At 49.6% G+C, this 21,307-nt stretch overlaps 2 protein-coding genes across 5 annotated transcripts in view; one reads left to right on the forward strand and one right to left on the reverse strand.

The window, feature by feature from the left end:
- Nucleotides 1-21,307, forward strand: part of LOC136591276 (sorting nexin-31-like) — a 129,683-nt gene that overhangs the window by 51,864 nt on the left and 56,512 nt on the right. The gene's annotated exons all lie outside the window — the stretch shown is intronic.
- On the reverse strand, nt 794-19,518 carry LOC136591281 (ankyrin repeat domain-containing protein 46). 3 transcript variants are annotated; one of them, XM_066588497.1, is made up of 4 exons: nt 19,431-19,518; nt 10,523-10,850; nt 8,492-8,725; nt 794-1,895 (listed from the first exon to the last, which is right to left on the reverse strand). In XM_066588497.1, exons 2-4 carry the CDS (start codon nt 10,831-10,833, stop codon nt 1,679-1,681), a joined length of 762 nt encoding a protein of 253 aa, XP_066444594.1. In that variant the 5' UTR covers nt 10,834-10,850; nt 19,431-19,518; the 3' UTR covers nt 794-1,678. The 3 variants fall into 3 exon arrangements, with proteins under 3 accessions (XP_066444594.1, XP_066444596.1, XP_066444595.1); XM_066588499.1 differs by lacking the exon at nt 19,431-19,518 and adding an exon at nt 18,254-18,376; XM_066588498.1 differs by lacking the exon at nt 19,431-19,518 and adding an exon at nt 18,377-18,509 and having other exon boundaries at nt 795-1,895.

The raw sequence follows: 21,307 nt of genomic DNA on the forward strand, positions 1-21,307 counted from the left end.
AGCCCTCTCAACCCACATCACAGGCTTCTTAATCCAGTCAACCAGTAACCTGCTGTACACTGACAAGGGGCGAAGCCCCCCAAAACTGCTGTTTATAGAGATCGTTACCTTTTCTTTCTGTGAAGGACTCTGGTTTAGGTTTATATTCCGAGTTATGTAACAAGACCTATTAGAAGGTCAGACATTGACTAACAGGCAAGCTGACTTCCAATAGGTGGCGCTGCAGAAGCATTGTACCATCTCCCATTTGCAAGGAAATAAAAGTAGTGACACCAGTGTCGCCGCACTAAAGGGGTTATCCCAGAATCCAATATTTTTTTAAGAGCGCTGTGGCCTAATAGTTAATGTAAAGTAACCTACACATGCCTTCTGCCACTCACTAGCTGCCTTTCGGGTACTCTTTTTGCTTCTTGGTCCTCTCCAACGATGTCCATCTGCTGGGTGGTCCTTCAGTGCTGTGCATGTTCCTACTGTTTTCTCATGAGGTCCCACATTTCTCGCAAGCACTTTGTGGGCTGGGGGATTTATGAATCCGGCATTTGGGTCGGGGAGTACTCCTGGATGCTTACATTTTGGTTAAAACTTTGTGTATTGTTAGATTATACTTGGATCTTATAATTTTCTAAATAAAATTATGGGATAACCCCTTTAACTGACAAAAGAAGACCGACAGACGTAGAGGGGTTAAGTTGAGGCAATACACTTGTATGTTACACTGAAGGATGGGATTTGATAAGAATTTTGTACCTTTTATCAAGAATTACAATGATTTCTATTGTAGTGTAACAGTTTGATTAATATTTTAGTAATACCATAAAATTACAATTTTCCACTGAATAAAAGGTTACCCCAAAATGGCTACGATGCAATATTATATAACAAAACAGAACCCCAATAAGAAACTGAAATGAATAACATGTAACACTTCATGTCATGAGACCAAGGATGGTGGGAAGGAATGAAATGATAAAGGGTTTACCCCATTAAAAACACTAATCACTATTAGGGTTCGGACCACCAGGGATCAGAAGAACGATGTACCCCAAATCCCACTAGTGAATGCAGTGGCAGTGCATGACCTCAGCTCTATTCACGGTCCAGGGAGATAACCAAGTGTATCACTCCGCTATCCTCCTTAGAAGTGAATGGAGCAGGGGTCATGCATACACACTACCACTCCATTCACTAGAGGGACTCAGCCTGTGCCACTCTCATAAGCCCTGGGGGTCCCAGCAGTTGGACCTCCAACCATCATAGACTTATTACATATTGTTTGCGAAGGTGATAAATGTTTGGGGTGGAATAACCCCTTTGATGAAGACTGACTCTTGTAACCAAGCAGATGGAACCTTCATCCGAGAACCTTGCTTTTCTTCCTCAATGTTATACTTGCTGAGTCCTCAACAAAGGAGGTAGTTATTCTTCATCTCAAGAGGAAACCAGTAGCAAGGCTTAAGCTCAAGAGTCTTCCATCTACTGCACATTAAAAACCGGGCATGTCCATATGTCCAATGTCCTTTAATACAGTGGAACCTTTCCAGGGACCTTCTGAAAACATCCCATAATGTAATGAGAAGAAGGTGGCAAAGTGGTCGAGTCCAGAAGCACAGCACCCACAATCAGCGCTGAGCTGGAAAGGATCGAGACGCCGAGCTCACAGGCAAGCTTAGCTCTTGCTCTAGTGGACTAGTTCTGGCTGATTCTCCACAAATGGCAGGACCCCGCTGACATAGTACGCAATGCCAAGAGAAAGTAGGGCAATGACAATGAGAAGGAGGAGGACTCTCCAAAATCCAAGATCCTCCACAAATTCCTGCCAAGTGGTGCGAAAGCTGGACAGGACTCCTTCTCCCTGTTGAAGGTTTGGATTCAAGAGGGAATGACTTTCCATAGCGCTGCAAGAGAAAATGACACGTCATTACGTAACCAAATCATGCATGTGCAATCCATTGGTAAGCCTAAGATTAAGGCTACAGTATACTGTAATTTGTCATGCAGACTGACAGAAAAAAAAAGGGGGGGGGGGGAAATAGATCCAAACGCTCATATCCTTCAGCGATGCAGGGAGGGCAGCATAGTATGGTAAGAAGCTGGAGGGAAGCAAACAGTCCTCAGTGGGTTTGCAGACAACCAGGAATACATCCGCTTCTACGATGCACTTTTTTTTTTGTACAGCAAGTATTGCACTTTAGGTTAACTGTCCCTTTAAGGTGATTAAAACAACAAGATTACTTACCAGTAATCCATTTTCCATGAGCATAAAAAGGTCTTAGGCAAAAGCCTGGAGGCGATAAGTCAAGCTCAGAACGGATAGGCCAAGCCAAAGCTTCAAGGCTATACCGGCCAAGCACAGAATCTACACAGCATGAGCCAAAGCTCTGAAGCTATAGGCAAGGCCCAGCAGGAACCCTGAGGCCATTCAGAAATAAACAAGGACCATCAGGATACTAAGTGCACAGAGCCATCTCTCATAATTTCCATTCGTGTGGGGTTAAGGCAAAAGGTGGAATCCAACCCCTTACTTATGCAAGGTTAAGGGCCATTTAAACGCAACGATTATCACTCAAAAGCCATAGTTTGAGCAATAAACGTTGTGTGTAAATGCTTCCATCTTTCACTCTTTGGCTGAACAATGATTTTTAGTTGAGCATAAAAATCCATTGTTCAACCAGAGAAAAGATAACAGACCGCATGCTGTGTTTGCTGTCCATGGTGCTGTATTCTCCACAGAAGTGCCGATTACATTGTATGCAGCTTGAAGCCACGCTGCAGAACAAAGGAGCTGAATGCAGAGGACAGACCACCTGCTGTTCTCTGCATACAGTTCATGGAGGCTCATTTACATGCAAATAAAGGTGATAAGCTGCTAATAGACATTGTCCATTAGCAGCTTATGCAAAACAATCGCTCAAAATCTATCTTTTGAAAGATTATCTTTGCGTGTACATGGGATTCTCTAGAAAACGCTCAATTCTCTCCCCTGTACTGATCCGTGGTGATACTAGCTGTCACCCAGAGTGCTATCTGCTGATGGAAGCAACAGATAAAACAGGAGGTCACATACACCAAAGCTCTGGTCCGGGTGCAGCAACACAGGGAGCACTTCCACCACTGAAGGGTTCTCCCACAACTGCAGAAGGATCCCATGAGGCCAGAAGTAAAGAACCTTCCCCTCTGACCTCCAGAGACGGGCACAGCACCCACCAGGGAACAAAGGGAGGATTCCAGGCTCACCCAGTGGCGCTCAATGAAGACTTACACCAGACACGCAACCTCTCATGCCATGGAGTTTGGGGGCGAGGCGCTGCAGTCCGCCACAGTTAGAGATCTGGAGGAATCCTTGAATGAGCCAAGATAGCCAAGCGGCAGCTACTTTAGCATTTTCAAGCCTGTCCTATAGCCCTGTAGACGCCAAGTGTCCATTTAAGCAGAAAATCTATATTTGCATTACGTAATTAGGACAATCCATAGGCTCTCCTGTTCACAGAGGTGAAGAACGTCTATGTGCATTGTTATTTCTCTCCAGCAAAGTATTCCTACATACCAGATCCTGACTCTTCTTGCCAAGAAAGGTTTCAGCAGTGTGCTCTTAAGCAGCCCCAAAGCACGTTGGCAATAAACTGTATGAGAAGAACACAATGTTCCTGCAGGCCAGAGGTTCAGCCGCCCCAGACATAAAATATCCACTTATCTATAAACAACCACGTAAGTCACATAGAAAAAAATGACATAGGAAGCGGAACGTCTTCCATAAGAGGCGTAGACGAGTCCATCGTAGACGATGGTGGAGGTCCAGGGGCTCGGACCGCTTGCCCACGTTTTCAGAGATAAAGGGCTGTGATGCGATGATCAGCGGCATCTCCTGACAGATCTAGAGGTCTGGTGAAAGAAGGGTTTCAGGAATATTTCCTCGTTAATGAGGAAATTTAATGTATACGCTGAGAAAAGCTCCCGATACAGTGATTAATCGAAGGCGGTGATCAACGCCTAAGAGTGGCATCTGTCACACAGACTAATATGGGATCCACTGATTGGATACATTGTGAGACTAAGATGGATCCATTAAACAATATTATAGCCCATGAGTGACGGATCTCACCGATAGGAATCCGTTTAATTGATCAATCATGGAAAGATTAGGATGCATGGAGGCATCCCTTATATAGGAGACCAAGATAACCAGTCGTTTCTGTGTAAAGTACACACAATCCTGCTTTCGTGAAGAACCAGCAGTTACTAGAGTCTCCAGTGACATCGCTGCATCCAAAGCTTATAGGGATCCCTGTATGAGAATGAGGACGTAGAGCCACCTGCTGGTCAGTCAGGAGAATGTCATGGAGTGAAACTAGTGATAAGGGAGGGATTTCTAGTGGAAAATCCTTCCAGTTATAGTAAAATATCTTTCAATTAATGACATTAAAAGCGATGGATGATCAGCTGATTGTTCCTCGTTCATTTTAAACAGTGGCCGTTCAGTAGCGAACGACCGCCGTGTAATCTCAAAGGAGACATGGGGCATATGTAATGTCCATACCCAATGTGTACCCACCCTGATCGTCCCAGTAGGACTGACAGTTCTGTAATTCTTGCATTCTGTCCTGATTTGGGAAGCTCATGAGAAATGGTGAGATAAGTTCCTTCTACTAAGGCAAGTGAAGAATTGAAGATATGGTAAAACTCCAGTGGACTAAAGGCAACCCACAGAGCCGATCATACGAGGCTGTAGCCAACAATAGGCTGTTGCATACAGCTTGCTGCCAGCAAAGGGCACATCACAGCAGCCCAGAAAGTGAGAACATGGGTGAAGGGCTAGGGAAGACCCTGAGGGAAACACAGAGAGCAACAGTCCTGCAATGCCTACAGTGTGCAGAGGAGAGATCAGAAGATCATGCGAAACCGTGCCTATCCTTCCACACTTTATGTAAAAAGACAAAACAGAAAAAGTACAGGTAGTTGAAGAAAGTGTAGTCATGGTAACTGGGGTCCTTCTGAAAGACCCAGGGCTGTCATGACTGAATGCCTATCAAGCCATCCCCGAGGTGTGGCTTGATAGGCTGCCCGTCAGAATGCAGTATGATATAATGCTATGGCATTACATCATACTGCATAAGCGATCAAAGCATCGCGCATTGTGGACCCCCAGGAGGATTAAAAGTAAAAAAAGTTTTATTAATTTGATTTTAAAAATAAAAAGTAGAAAAGACCAAAAAAACAAAAACAAAACCCTTTTGCCTTGGAGTTAGGATTAAAAAAAAAAAAAAAAAAAAAAAAAAGGGAGGAGGGGGGAGACGAAAATGGAAAAAAGGTCGCTAAGGGGTTAAGCTAGTCTCATACAGTGTTCATACGTGTCTATTACATTTTATATCTGTTCTCGCCAAATCAAATATTTATAAATAAAGCTACATTTTATAACCTGAACTTGCAGCATTTGTAAGCTAATATGTAACTGAAATTATATGACAAGCAAAGGTCATTTTCACAGAGAAAACCAAGCATAGAACCAGCATAACGTTCTGGGTGAAGTGGCGCAACGTGCGGCACTTACAGTTTTTTCATGGTTCGGTTCTGAGGACTCAGCCGAAAAAAAACCCAACAAGGATGGTAGTATGAATGGAGCCCTATGATCGCAGCTCACATGGGTCAGGTTTGCCATAATAGCAGTGTGTGGGAAGAAGAGGATATCGTTATTCTAGGTCATTGATAATCAAGATGTAAAATATATGCTGCACATTCATGTGATATATATACTCCCAAGTGAAGGAGCCCCTATACTGAATCTTCTCCCACAAAACTAACTATAAATCTGCTCAGCTGCTCCATAGCACGCTGCTCTCAGATCAGACGGCACGTTTTACATGACAGCTTCCCTTTAACCCCTTAACGACCGCCCCATCGGGAAACTACGTCCTGCTGTTGCAGGACGTGTATGGAGGGAGGTAGCGGCGCTATCTCCCTCCATACAGCGCGGGCATCAGCTGTTTATTACAGCTGACACCCGCGGGCAAAAGCTGCGCTCGGCCGTTCGCGGCTATTAACCCTTTAAATGCCGCGGTGAGATCGGGGGAGCCGTGCAGGTGTCATGGCAGCCGGGTGCCTAATGAATGACCCCAGGGCTGCCTTAGCAGACTGCCTATCAAGCCATCCACACAGGGTGGCTTCATAGACTGCCTGTAAAAAAGCAGTATGACGTAATGCTATAGCATTACGTCATACTGCAGGAGCGATCAAAGCATCGCATGTTAAAGTCCCCCAGGGGGACTTCAAAGTAAAGTAAAAAAAAAAAAAAAGATCAATAAAGTTTTTTTAATTGTAAAAAAAAAAAAAAAAAAAAAAGTTATAAAAGTTTAAATCACCCCCCTTTTTCCATATCAATTATTAAAAAATCTAAATCATAAAATAAAAATATGTATTTGATATCGCCGCGTCCGTAAAAGTCCGATCTATCAAAGTAGTGCATTATTTTTCCCGCACGGTGAACGTCGTGTGGAAAAAAAAAAAAAAAGAAAAGAACGCCAGAAATACACTTTTTTAGTTACCCTGTCTCCCAGAAAAAACGCAATAAAAAGTGATCAAAAAGTCGTATGTATTCCAAATTGATACTATCGGAAACTTCAGGACATCCCGCAAAAAATGAGCCCTTGCTCAACTACGTCGCCGAAAGAATAAAAAAGGTATTGCGCGCACAAAATGACCGCAGAAAATAATTGAAAAAAAATTAAATATCTTAAAAAAATAAAATAAAAGTACTACAGGAAAAAAAATACTATACAAGTTTGGTATCGTAGCAATCGTACTGACCCATAGAATAAAAATATCAGGTCGTTTTTGTTGCAATTTGTGTGCTGTAGAAACAGGACGCACCGAAAGATGGTGGAATGTCGTTTTTTTCCATTTCTCTCCGCTAAGAATTTTTAAAAAGTTTTTCAGTACAGTATATGGTACAATAAATAGTGCCATTGAAAAATACAACTCGTCCCGCAAAAAACAAGCCCTCATAGAGCAATGTCGATGGATAAATAAAGGAGCTACGATTTTTTAAAAGGGAGTAGGAAAAAACAAAAATGGAAAAAAGCAAAAATGCTCCGTCACTAAGGGGTTAAACTCTGCAATAGAAATCAAAACAAGCTCTCCGAGAGCCGATCTCCAGCAGAGGGAGAAACCTGTATTCAGTGACCCTATAGGCAGCTATAAGGACAAGCCACATCTATGGATCACCTATATGGCTGCAGTAAGGCAAACCACCATCAGCTGTGGAGGAACTGTGAACCTGTACTTGTTCTACATCAGCTCCTTAGGCCGGCTGCACACGAACCGGTCAGATTCTGCATGCAGGATCCCGTAGCGAAATCTGACCCTGTGGTCGTTCGATGACCCTGCATATCTGTCTGGAATCTTCTTCGGTCCAATGTCCACAGGTGGGTCCGATTTGCGGAATCTGCAAATCAACCCACCATAGGGAAGCATGGGCGTCCGCACATGAATTAAAGCATTTGGATTTGTTTTGCTGCCCATTTCAGTGCGGTTCCCACATGAACAGCTTCCACTGAAGTCAATGGAAGCCGTCCAATCCGTGGCCCGGCCGCAATTCAATTGCATTGCCGTGGATTGCACAGGAAAGCAGGAGTTTAAAAAAAAACCTCAGCAGACCAGCCGCAGCTTTCCCATACATCCGCTGTGAAGAAGACAGAAGACCCAGATGGGTAAGCAGAAGACCCAGACAGGTCCCCGGCCGCGGGCAGGGTTGGATTCTGCTGCAGGCTCTCGTATGCAGAATCCAATCTGCCCATGGACATTGGTCCTTAATCTGCACTACGGATGGTCCAGCCGGCACGCCGGCGCACATGCGCAGTACAGATTTTGCTGCATTGTTGCTAGGCAGTGACGCGGATCCTGTAACCTTGCCACAATGAGGATTGTGGAAGGGCCTGTGTGCAGTTGTCCCTAAAAACATACTTGCCTCTCTTCAGCCCCGTGGTATGCAGCTGAGCATCTCTTGCATCCAGTCCACAGGAAGTCAGGTGGCCACAACAGGCAATTGGAGGCTGCAGCATCACCATCCAGAACGCCTGGCATCATGGTGCCTAGGATGTGAGCACTGAAGCCAGGAGCTCTGGACGGTGACGCTACAGCCTCTGATTGGCTTCAGCGATTACCTGACTTTCGGCGGACGTACATGACGGGTGCAAGAGCCGCTCAGCTATGTATGAGGTACAGGCGAGCATGCTGTCTTGTTTTATTTCATGCCCAGCTGTTCCAAAAAAAAATAAATTTTTTTTCTTTAGGCGACACAACCCCTTCAAACAATAGTGATTTATGTTTTTGTCATAGTCAGTGATTAGGGATTAACGGTCAGCAGGAGGGATATTCTCTTTGGGTTCCAACTTGAGACGATTTTGAGGCTCTTCTGGCGATACGTGAAGACGGAGGAGTAAAAGCATGAGTTAGAGAAAAAGCGAGACTTATGAAGGAATATAAAGGGCTCCCAACATACCAGTCTTCCTCGGTGGATCCTTCCGACAGAGTGCTGTGCCCCTTCTCCATTAGCAGCTCGGAGCATTGGACGTACCGTTCGCTTTCAGCCGTTTGCATGGCTTCCATCTTGGAGTGCGTGCCCCTGTTGAAGCCCTTCACCTCCTGTTCCTCCAAGGACTCCAACATGCGGATTACCTCCTTATTCACCCCCCTGCGTTTCGCCAGAACGAGCGGGGTAGCACCCTGGTGATTGCTGGGAAAACATGTGAATTACAGAATGATAATATGACAGATGGGAAACCATTAAGGCCATTGAATTACAAATCATTGTTCCCTCAAGGACATTAAAGTGAACCTCTGCCTTTCAGAACAGGCAGCGGATCGCCCCGGGTCCATTCTCAGCACCCCCGGCAAGCAGATGATTTTGCAGAGATTGCTGCAGGAGAAGTGTAGTACCCTACCGTGTTCCCACAAACATAAGACAGGGTCTTATATTCATTCTGGCCCCAAAAGATGTACTAAGGCTTACTTTCAGGGAATGTCTTACTTTAATGCAGGTCAGACGAGTCACTTGCCCAGTAGGTTCGGTCCAGGTCCTTCCGGCTGCTCTCCAGAGCCCCGGCGTGGTTCCCCCAGGCCTCGGCCGCAGAGGATTACTTCCTGGTCACGGGATGTATAAGTCCCGCCTCCACAAAGTGATAGCTGTGATTGGTTCTTTAGGCGCTGCAATTGCGATTTTACAGCCCCTTTCATGCACATAAGGCATTCCTATTAACTTTTTTATTATTATTAACTATCGTAACTCTTATATTTAAAGCCTCCCCAAAAAACGTGCTAGGGCTTATTTTCGAGGAAACGCGGTAGTAGAGAATGTGAACAGGGGATGCCGTCTTGGCCTAACAATCCAACCTGCTAGTATGTTACTTTGTGCGATTCAGTTGCCATTTCCCCGCAAAGTCTGGCAGCAATCTACTGCCGTCTTCAAGCTCTGCTTTCCAATGGGTTCCTTAACATCAGCGAGGTTTTGTAGGCTGCTACAATGCGAGGAAAAAAAAAAATTGCAGCATGCTCTATACAGCTGTGATTTGCGACATTTTGTAGCCCATGTTTCCCTATGGAGCCTTTTTTTTTCCTATTGCTTAAAATTGCAGTTTTCGGGCAGTGCGATGCAAAATTTACAGTAGGGAATCTTACGGTTTGTCCCTAAAATAAGCCCTAGCTGCAAAAAAAACCAAACAATACATCCCCTAAGAGGTGTTGTTCGCTCTGCCACACGTCTCCTCAGCAGCTCCAGAACTTGTTTGTGGTCTTCAGGGAATGCTTCCTAATGCCCGCCTCCAGGAAGTGCTAGCTCCAGCTGATTCTCGAGCGCCGCGACTCAGCCAATCACTGCAGCGCTCGATGAACCAATCACAGCAATCGCATTGGCAGTTATAGAAAATGCGCAAGCAGCCTGGTCCACTGTTTCCATACTTTCAAACCCCCCAATCACAGTATGCAGCAGGTCCGGGGGCGGTCAGACTCAGATCTCGTATTATATGCCGGCCTGACCTCTGGGACCTGAACCTATTAGACAGTTATGACATATCATGAAAGTCTGAGGTGGAAACAAACTACTAACGATGACCAGTTTTTTTGTGCGTGAGTGACTTACATGCTCCGCCCCTGATCACATGATGGTGATGTCATCAAAGGTCCTACATCCTTGTGCAGATTACAGGCAAACTACAAATCCCCCCGCGGAGCATACAAGTCATTTACTGGGGATGAGCGTCACAGTCATGTGATCAGGGGTGGAGCATGATGCTGATGTCATCACAGGTCCTTCATCTCCAGTGCTGTGCTGCTTCTAATCCCTATTGTATGGGATGAACAATGTATGTAGCAGAGCTGTGTGACATGCATGTAGCAGTACTGTGCGGCAAATTGTGCCACCAGAAACACTGGTACAATCTAATAATTTCTAGTACCTCTGTAAAGGGGACCTCTCACTTCTTTCCTGAAATGTTTGCGCTACAGAGATCTGTGTCATAAAATCTCGACAACTCACCAAATATCAATTTTGAGCCCATTGGAGACCAAGAACTGTATAGTGTCCACGTGCCCACAGAGGTGCAGGGCGGTGTTACCCTGGTAATCGGTGGCGAGGAGATCAGCTCCAAATTTGTGCAGCAGTTGACAGATGTCTACATTCCCTCTCGCCGCAGCCAGGTGAAGCCCCGTACGGCCCCGGCTGTCCCGGATATTGGGATCAAAACCACTTTCTAGAAGGCGCTTGGAAAAGTTGAAGTCGCCATCGATGCAGGCCTGCAGGAGGGGAACGTTGGTCTGGGATGAATCATTCACAAAGACGTAGGACATGATTGTATCTTGATGCGCTAGAAAAAGAAATCCGGGAAGGAGTCAGTGAAGTACGAAAGGAGAAGACAACGCAATGCAGATCGGGACAGCAGCGGCCCAGTATCAGGTCTGACCATCTGCATATCCAACCCCCGTATACACACCTCTGTTAGGGTGCCTTCATATAGGGCAGTGATGGCGAAACCTTAAAGGGGTTGTCCCGCGGCAGCAAGTGGGGTTATACACTTCTGTATGGCCATATTAATGCACTTTGTAATGTACATTGTGCATTAAATATGAGCCATACAGAAGTTATTCACTTACCTGCTCCGTTGCTGGCGTCCCCGTCGCCATGGTGCTGTCTAATTTCAGCGTCTAATCGCCCGATTAGACGCGCTTGCGCAGATGGGTCTTTTCCCTTCGGCTCGGCAGCGTTCTGGCTCCGCCCCCTTGTTCGCGGCATCGCGTAGCTCCGCCCCGTCACATGTGCCAATTCCAGCCTCCTGATTGGCTGGAATCGGCACATGTGACGGGGCGGAGCTACGCGATGACGCGCACAAGGGGGCGGAGCCAGAACGCCGCTGCTGCCGGACCGAGCCGAAGGGAAAAGACCCATCTGCGCAAGCGCGTCTAATCGGGCGATTAGACGCTGAAATTAGGCAGCACCATGGCGACGGGGACGCTAGCAACGGAGCAGGTAAGTGAATAACTTCTGTATGGCTCATATTTAATGCACGATGTACATTACAAAGTGCATTAATATGGCCATACGGAAGTGTATGACCCCACTTGCTATCGCGGGACAACCCCTTTAAGAAACCGAGGGCCCAAACTGCAACCCAAAACCCAACTATTTACCGCAAAGTGCCAACACGTCAGGGGCGGGTTTATCACGGCATATGATTTTACCCCCGTTGTTCTAAAAAGTAAAGGGATGTGTCAAAATAGCCCGGGTGCAGATTCTTACTGCTTTTTGGATGCGCAAAAATACTGCAGAATTTGCTATGGAAATTTCCATTGAGGACATTCTGCAGCATTTTCGCCACATGTAAATAGTGACATAGGGCCAATAGGGACAGCCCACAGCGGCCCCAGCGCCAATAGGGACAGCCCACAGCGGCCCCAGCGCCAATAGGGACAGCCCACAGCGGCCCCAGCGCCAATAGGGACAGCCCACAGCGGCCCCAGCTGTAATGCTTACCCCCTCCTCCTTGTTGAAGCATCGCTGCTCCTCTGCTTGGCGCTGATTCCAGGTGCACAGTGTGATGTCAGTGCGCTTCCAGGAGCTTCCTCCCTTCTGTTCTCGTAGAACCATGGAGGAGAGGGGGGATCCCGACTGCACACTGACGTCACAGTGCGTGCCTGGATCAGCACCGCTAGCAGCGCCAGCCGCAAGTGTGTCAGTAGGGGAGCCGCGGCACTCCTGCCGGTATTCGCAACCACGGAGAGCGCGTGTGCCAGCAGGGAGGGCTATGTGTGCCACCACTGACATAGGGTATTACGGATGCAGAAACAAAAAAAAACCAAACACACACCAGAAACCGCATCAAAAAATCCACAGCTGTTTTTGCTGCATCTTTGTGGTAAAGAGAAAAAAAAAAAAGGAAAACTGGAAATTTGGCAAACACATCCAGTAGAGAGCCTACATGTAGTCCCATCCCGGACTGATTGTAAAGGCAGCTTTAGACAGGCTGTATCTGCAGTGAGCTTACCACAATGGAGACCCCGCAGCAGATATGCAGTGGCCCAATCGACAACCAAGGCGGGCTTCACACTGGTGAGAAAATTGTGCATTTTCACGCAATATGAGCGCAAGTGAAAATGCACGATTATGAAACTGAACTAATGATTTTCAACGGTTTCATTCCCACTTGTGACGTCTTCACGCCTGCGATATGGAGTGAACAAGAAACCAGAAGCAATAGTCATTTCACTGCTAAACTCAGCACGCAGTTACATGCCCACGGACGCAGTATCACTGCGCAAATCACAGTCAGACACCCGCTGCGATTTCCACAGCAATGTCCATCCATAGACATGCAGTGTAAACCGGTTCTCCCCTGCCCACAAGCAGAAATCAGTTGCGATTTTCACTCGCGGAGGAGAATCGCAGCATGTTCTAATTTGTTCGGAAGAACGCAGACGGCTTCCACTGCAGCCAACAGAAGCCGCCCGTCCTGCAGTACTTCGTGCTGTAGGCAATGCAGAAGTATCGCAGAAACCCACGTCATACCCTAGTGCCGGTGTGCCATGCGCTGCACTATGCATGCCTGCCGGCTCACCAACTGACACTCTTGCGGTGAATCCGGTGAGTATTGGGTCTCTGGGGGTCTGATTCTGCTGCGAGATTTCGCAGGTGGAATCCGACCCAGCCGCGGGCATGAGCCGTGAAAATGGTGCAAGATTAGTGTGTTGTAAGAAGCACGAATATGAACCCCATTGTTTTAAATAGACTCAAACATGTGCGATCTTCTCACCACCGTTACACCCCTGTGTCTGTCAGGACCATTTCCAGGGGCTTGGCTGAAGGACATTTGGTCTCCTGGCGCCCATTACATGTACGGCCTCTGACCCCCACCCGCTGTCGCCTCCGTATGCAGTGATGTCGTGAATAATGAAACTGGACGCTACGGAGGGGGAACAGGGTTATCTTCAGCGATTAATCCAGGTTTAGTTTGGGCCCTCATGACAGCCGTGTTCGTGTCTGTAGACCTCGGAGTGAGCGCCTCAATCCTGCCTTTGCTGTGGAGCGGCACACTGCCCCCTGCTGGTGTGATGGTCTGGTGGGCCATCGCATATAACTGTTGGTCACCCCTACTACTGGTACGAGGGACAATGACAGCTCACTGATATGTTCAGGAGATCTTGCAGCCACATATGTTCCTCTCATGGCGGCTTCCAAAGGGCAGCAGGATAATGCCCGGCCGCACACACAAGGGGGTCAGAGTAAGCCCCCACAACATTGTCACACTTATATGGCTGCCCGGTCACCAGATTTAACACCAATAGAACATGTATGGCACCATCTAGGACACCAACTTCGCCAGCCTACGAGTTTACACAATATAGAGGCAATTACAGCAAAATGTGGAGCGATAAGCCGCAGGATACCATACAGAACCTGTATGCCTCCATGCCCGCCCGTGTTACATCTTGCATCCAAGCTAGAGGCAGTACAACAGGGTACTACAGCCTCCATGCCCGCCTGTACATCTTTGTATCCAACCTAGAGGAGGTACAACAGGGTACTAGAGCCTCCATGCCCGCCCGTATCACATCTTGTATCAAAGCTAGAGGCAGTACAACAGGGTACTAGAGCCTCCATGCCCACCTGTACCACATCTTGTATCCAACCTAGAGGAGGTACAACAGGGTACTATAGCCTCCATGCCCACCTGTACCACATCTTGTACCTCCTCTAGGTTGGATACAACAGGGTACTAGAGCCTCCATGCCCGCATCACATATTGTATCCAAGCTAGAGGTGGTACAACAGGGTACTAGAGCCTCCATGCCCACCTGTACCACATCTTGTATCCAACCTAGAGGAGGTACAACAGGGTACTAGAGCCTCCATGCCCGCCCGCATCACATCTTGTATCCAACCTAGAGGAGGTACAACAGGGTACTAGAGCCTCCATGCCCGCCCGCATCACATCTTGTATCCAACCTAGAGGAGGTACAACAGGGTACTAGAGCCTCCATGCCCACCTGTACCACATCTTGTACCTCCTCTAGGTTGGATACAACAGGGTACTAGAGCCTCCATGCCCGCCCGTATCACATATTGTATCCAAGCTAGAGGAGGTACAACAGGGTACTAGAGCCTCCATGCCTGCCCGTATCACACCTTGTATCCAAGCTAGATGTGGTACAACAGGGTACTAGAGCCTCCATGCCCCCTGTATCACTTCTTGTATCTAAGCTAGAGGTGGTACAGAAGAGTACTAGAGCCTCCATTTAAGTGTTTTGTTTTCTGCAATAAATCTCCTTTTGCTCTGATATTGTAATCACTTACATCAATGCTACAATCACACAGAGAAAGTTTCATTCGATTCCAACAACAACTTCTTGGGGAGGGATGTTTTTTGCTTAAAGGGGTTGTCTCGCGGCAGCAAGTGGGGTTAAGCACTTTGGTATGGCCATATTAATGCACTTTGTAATATACATCGTGCATTAAATATGAGCCATACAGAAGTTATTCACTTACCCCCTCCGTTGCTGGCGTCCCCGTCTCCAAGGTTCCATCTAATTTCGGGGTCTCCTTGCTTTTTTAGACGCGCTTGCGCAGAAGGGTCTTCTCCCTTCTGGTCGTCCGGGCACGAGCGGCGTTCTGGCTCCGCCCCTTCTACGCATCATCGCGTAGCTCCGCCCTGTCACGTGTGCCGATTCCAGCCAATCAGGAGGCTGGAATCGGCAATGGACCGTACAGAGCCCACGGTGCACCATGGGAGAAGACCTGCGGTGCATCATGGGTGAAGATCCCGGCGGCCATCTTGGAGAAGGAAGAAGTCGGAGAGCGGGGATTCGGGTAGGTAATATATATATTTTTTTTATTTTAACACATCCCTTGGGTTTGTCCTGTGCCGAACGGGGGGCCTATGCAAAAAAAAAACAAAAAAAAAAAACCCGTTTGGGCGCGAGACAACCCCTTTAAACACACAAACCCAATAGTTTGGACTTTTATGAAAGTCACAATGGCATTTTTTGTTAAAATTGATCTTACATGCGAAAAAGAAAAAAGGCTTTTTTGAACTTTTAACATAACTTACACAATAGTTTGATTGTTTCCACACTGTACTGCAAAACCTCAGCTTGTAGTTTTAGCAGCATTCTATAAAGCCCTGCTTATGGCGGAGCTTAATAAACTGCAATCCATGGCAGACCTGGGAGCGCTCACTAGCCTCCCCTCCGGCCGGCTGCTTACATGGGCTGTCAAGCACATCTAACAACGGCAGCTAAGCAGAGAGTATCAGCAGTCAGTAACAGCCCAAGACCGCTCCATATACCACCCACCATAAACTTACACTGGGTGGTCCTTAAAGGGTTAAAGAGGACCCCTTATAGGATAAAGTCAGTGGGGCTGGCTACACGCCTCTGCCACCCCCAGCCCACGGACTAAAACCACAGTGTGTCAATTATAACAGCGGATTTTCGGAGTCGTTTTCACCTAAAGTGGGTCAATTCTCACCCAAAATCCGCACCAAACGATGTGGAATTTGTGGTGGATCTGCAGTGGAATGCTCGCTGCGGACACTCCGCGCCGTGTGGACACAGAGTGCCAGTGCCGGACCTGAGGAGATAGAGAGCTCATCCGGGCGCAGGGGGGCGAGGATGGCAGCCAACCCCGCTGACCCTCCCATGATGGATCCTCTGTAGGCTTCACACTCATCCATGGGAGTTTTCTGCCCCTCGATTTCCCCCAAAAAAATTTTGTTTTGTAACTTTCCTGCATTTCCGGCCATATTTACACGCGTGTACGCCCGTCTGCACGGTTTTTAAACTTTTTGTGGGCGCCAATAAAACACGCACCGATGTTCTCAGCCAATAAGATGGCCAATTAGTTTAATGAGTTCAGGATGCGCAAATGAGCAGGAAACTAGAGAACGTCGATTTTTTTTTTTTTTTTTTTGGGTGCGTGACAGACTTACGTGTACGTGGCAAATACCCACATGTGAACACACCTATGGAACTCAATGGCATCCGTTTTCTGTGTATTGCGCAAATATGTGTGTGTGAATTCGGCCTCAAGGATTTTCTCTTTATTTGTGGTTCCCATGGGTACAAAGGGGGTTTACACTGGATCGCGCTCGCATCCGGAGAGCCATAGGTAAACGCAGCGACAGACGTGAACGGGCTGTTCCCGTATAAACATCGCACTGACAGACGGCGGGCGGAGATTTATTTTTTTGCAAACAGCATAAGTTTAAAATGAAGAGAAAAAAAATAAACGTTCCATGTGACTATACACTGCGAGGATAAATAACAGCGGGACAGCGGCGGTCCATGTGACTATACACTGCGAGGATAAATAACAGCGGGACAGCGGCGGTCCGTGTGACTATACACTGCGAGGATAAATAACAGCGGGACAGCGGCGGTCCGTGTGACTATACACTGCGAGGATAAATAACAGCGGGACAGCGGCGGTCCGTGTGACTATACACTGCGAGGATAAATAGCAGCGGGACAGCGGCGGTCCGTGTGACTATACCCTGCGAGGATAAATAACAGCGGGACAGCGGCGGTCCGTGTGACTATACCCTGCGAGGATAAATAACAGCGGGACAGCGGCGGTCCGTGCGACTATACACTGCGAGGATAAATAACAGCGGGACAGCGGCGGTCCGTGCGACTATACACTGCGAGGATAAATAACAGCGGGATAGCGGCGGTCCGTGTGACTATACACTGCGAGGATAAATAACAGCGGGATAGCGGCGGTCCGTGTGACTATACACTGCGAGGATAAATAACAGCGGGACAGCGGCGGTCCGTGTGAATATACACTGCGAGGATAAACAGCAGCGGGACAGCGGCAGTCCGTGTGAATATACACTGCGAGGATAAATAACAGCGGGACAGCGGCGGTCCGTGCGAATATACACTGCGAGGATAAATAACAGCGGGACAGCGGCGGTCCGTGTGACTATACACTGCGAGGATAAATAACAGCGGGACAGCGGCGGTCCATGTGACTATACACTGCGAGGATAAATAACAGCGGGATAGCGGCGGTCCGTGTGACTATACACTGCGAGGATAAATAACAGCGGAGGTCCGTGTGACTACACACTGCGAGGATAAATAACAGCGGGACAGCGGCGGTCCGTGTGAATATACCCTGCGAGGATAAATAACAGCGGGACAGCGGCGGTCCGTGCGAATATACACTGCGAGGATAAACAGCAGCGGGACAGCGGCGGTCCGTGCGAATATACACTGCGAGGATAAACAGCAGCGGGACAGCGGCGGTCCGTGCGAATATACACTGCGAGGATAAACAACAGCGGGACAGCGGCGGTCCGTGCGAATATACACTGCGAGGATAAATAACAGCGGGACAGCGGCGGTCCGTGTGTGATGACAGCGATATATCATTACCGCCACTAATATACAACCGCCTTGTGATGCACTTAGGGTGGCGCTCTGGTGGGCATCCTCACCTGCACAGTGTATTCCTCCGGGGTGGGCACATCTGGCAAACAAACAGACCACAGCAGGGGAAGGGCCACCCCGTCAGTCTTTGGGGTACATAGTGGAGGAGGTGCCACCCCACAGGTGGGCACACAGGCTGCTCCTCATTCCTGGCCTTATAAACCCTGCCAGCTGGGATTCGGCTCCGTCCCCCACTGCACACAGCCGAGGGACACCAGGGGTCGGGTGCCGGCTGTCACCCCCCTTGCTGCAGTGGGCACAGCACCAGCTCCCCATTACCTACCTGCAGGCCCAGGCCACCCCTCTCCACAGCTCCCCACCCCCGGTTCCGGCGCTGTAGGAGAAGCCCAGGCGGTGGCCATGATGCGGGCAGCCAGCAGTGATAGGTACAGAGACGATCACTTACCTGATGACACGGCCTCTCCGCGGAGCTGTGCTGTTATTGTACGCAGGACGCTGCGGGGAGGAGCGGCTACTGTCTGGACTGGCATACGAACAGCGACATCTAGAGGCGGCTGCTGAGTAATACACCCATACAGCACCGGAGAGCCCGGATTGGTTGGCTCGAGTAGAGGTGGTGTTGAATAGGGATATATGCGCCCGGATTCCATTTGATTACGTCAGATTAGTCACGTGTGTGGGAGGAGTCGGGCCGCGCTGGCCTAGAGCTGCTGTGGTTGTCTAATGAGTGCGTGAGGGAGACGTCAGCAGCTGTCATGGCGGAGCTGCCTGACCTTCACAGCTCTACACCGCCTGAGCACCACGCACATACAGCTCTGCACTGCATAGACACCACACACATCTCTGCACTGCATGGACACCACACACACACTCAGCTCTGCACTGCATGGCCACCACATACTCAATGGACACCACACACACTCAGCACTGCATTCTATGGGCACCACACACACTCAGCTCTGCACTGCATGGACACCACACGCACACACCTCTGCACTGCATGGACACCACACACTCAGCTCTGCACTGCATGGACACCACACACACAGCTCTGCACTGCATGGGTACTACACACAGCTCTGCACTGCATGGGTACTACACACAGCTCTGCACTGCATGGGCACCACATACTCAGTGGACACCACACACACTCAGCACTGCATTCTATGGGCACCACACACACTCAGCTCTGCTCTTCATTGACACTACACTCACACAGTTCTGCACTGCATGTACACCACACACAGAGCTCTGCACTGCATGTACACCACACACACAGCTCTGCACTGCATGTACACCACACACAGAGCTCTGCACTGCATGTACACCACACACACACTCAGCACCGCACTGTATGGATACCTCATACACTCAGCACCGCACTGTATGGACGCCACACACAGTCAGCTCTGTGCAGCGTCACATAGGGTAACTCCAGACACGGGCATACGCTGGGGAGCTGGGAGGGTAAAACTGTCACATGTCATGGTGGCACCTACCAGGCTCCCTCTGAGGGACACACGGAGTCTCAGCCAGAGCATCGCTGGGCCTCTTCCGGACACCCCTAGGAGAAGCATGGCCAATATACATATAACAGGAATACATGTGTCACGTGACGCCACCGTTTCTTTACTCACCGGAATGAACCTCGGTGATAATAGAGAGAGTTCACACACGCTTTAGTGGTTAAGTGCCTCAGGCCCTGGGAGCGGTCAGGGCCCGGCAAACCTTCAACACTTTACAGTTAAAGGAGATGTCTCGAGGAAGCAGTTAAATTTTTTTTTTGCCCAGTCCCCCCCATTAAGTACACATTACTAAGCCCCCCTGTAAATGACATTTCTAGCTGGTTTGTACTTACCGTTCCAGCGTTTCAGCAACTTATAAAAGTTTTCTCAAGATGGCCGCCGGCTCTTTCCCCGTCGCTCGCTGCAGCCCGACGTGCGCGTCCCCGAGACGCCGCCAGCTGTGTCTCCATGGCAACCGGACGCATCGCAGCCGCCGACCAGACGCCCCGCAGCCGCCGACCAGACGCCCACCGCCAGGCAGCAGGTAACCGGCGCTAGCCCCCGGCTCCCCAGCGCTAGACCCTCAGCACAGGTGAAGGCCCCGGAGCCCAGCGCTAGGTTCCGGAGCCCAGCGCTAGTTCCCCCGGCCTAGCGGCAGCCCCCCCCGGCCTAGCGACAGCCCCCCCCCCCGGCCTAGCGACAGCCCCCCCGGCCTAGCGCTAGTTCCCCCATCACAGCGGCAGCCCCCCCCGGCCTAGCGGCAGCCCCCCCCGGCCTAGCGACAGCCCCCCGGCCTAGCGACAGCCCCCCCATCGCAGCGGCAGCCCCCCCCGGCCTAGCGACAGCCCCCCCATCGCAGCGACAGGCCCCCCGGCCTAGCGCTAGTTCCCCCATCACAGCGGCAGCCCCCCCCGGCCTAGCGGCAGCCCCCCCCGGCCTAGCGACAGCCCCCCCCGGCCTAGCGACAGCCCCCCCATCGCAGCGGCAGCCCCCCCCGGCCTAGCGACAGCCCCCCCATCGCAGCGACAGCCCCCCCGGCCTAGCGCTAGTTCCCCCATCACAGCGGCAGCCCCCCCGGCGCAGCGACAGCCCCCCCCGGCGCAGCGCTAGTTCCCCCGGCGCAGCGCTAGTTCCCCCCCGACCCATCACTTACCTGGGACGCTTCTCGGGGCTGCTGGGCTGGGCTGGGCTTCTCCGCTGGGCAGCTCCAGTTTCTGCACCTTCCTCTAACAGAGGAAGGTGCAGAATGGCCGCTGCAGCGCGCTCCCGAGCAGTGACAGCTCGTCTGCGCATGCGCAGAAGAGCTGTAGCGGGGAGCACACTGAAGCGGCTCGTGCTGAAAGGAGAAGACCGGACTGCGCAAGCGCGTCTAAAAAAGCAAGCTGCCAGCGAATTTAGACGGAACCATGGAGACGAGGACGCTAGCAACGGAGCAGGTAAGTGGAATAACTTCTGTATGGCTCATATTTAATGCACGATGTATATTACAAAGTGCATTAATATGGCCATACGGAAGTGTATAACCCCACTTGGTTTCGCGAGACCACCCCTTTAAGAACTCACCAATGCAGGCAAAACAAAAGGAGCGAGGAACTCAGGATGATGCCAGTTATCTGTATGGTGCAGCTCCTGGAAGGTGAAGGGCAAACTCTCCACAGACACTTATAAAAATACCTCTGCACGGTGGTCTTGACTTTTCTTTACTCCTCTCACTCACCCCCCCCCCCCCCCCTCCTCTCTAATGGCTCCTGGCATCAGGAACTTCAGGAAACCTTTCTTTTTCTTCCATTTCTCACCACATGAGGGTTGAAGGTACCCCCATGTGGCCGGCACTCTCAGGCACCCAGAAGGATGGAACAACAATAACCCCG

This window comes from Eleutherodactylus coqui, unplaced genomic scaffold (genome assembly GCF_035609145.1).
Source record: "Eleutherodactylus coqui strain aEleCoq1 unplaced genomic scaffold, aEleCoq1.hap1 HAP1_SCAFFOLD_28, whole genome shotgun sequence".
Lineage (NCBI taxonomy): Eukaryota > Metazoa > Chordata > Amphibia > Anura > Eleutherodactylidae > Eleutherodactylus > Eleutherodactylus coqui.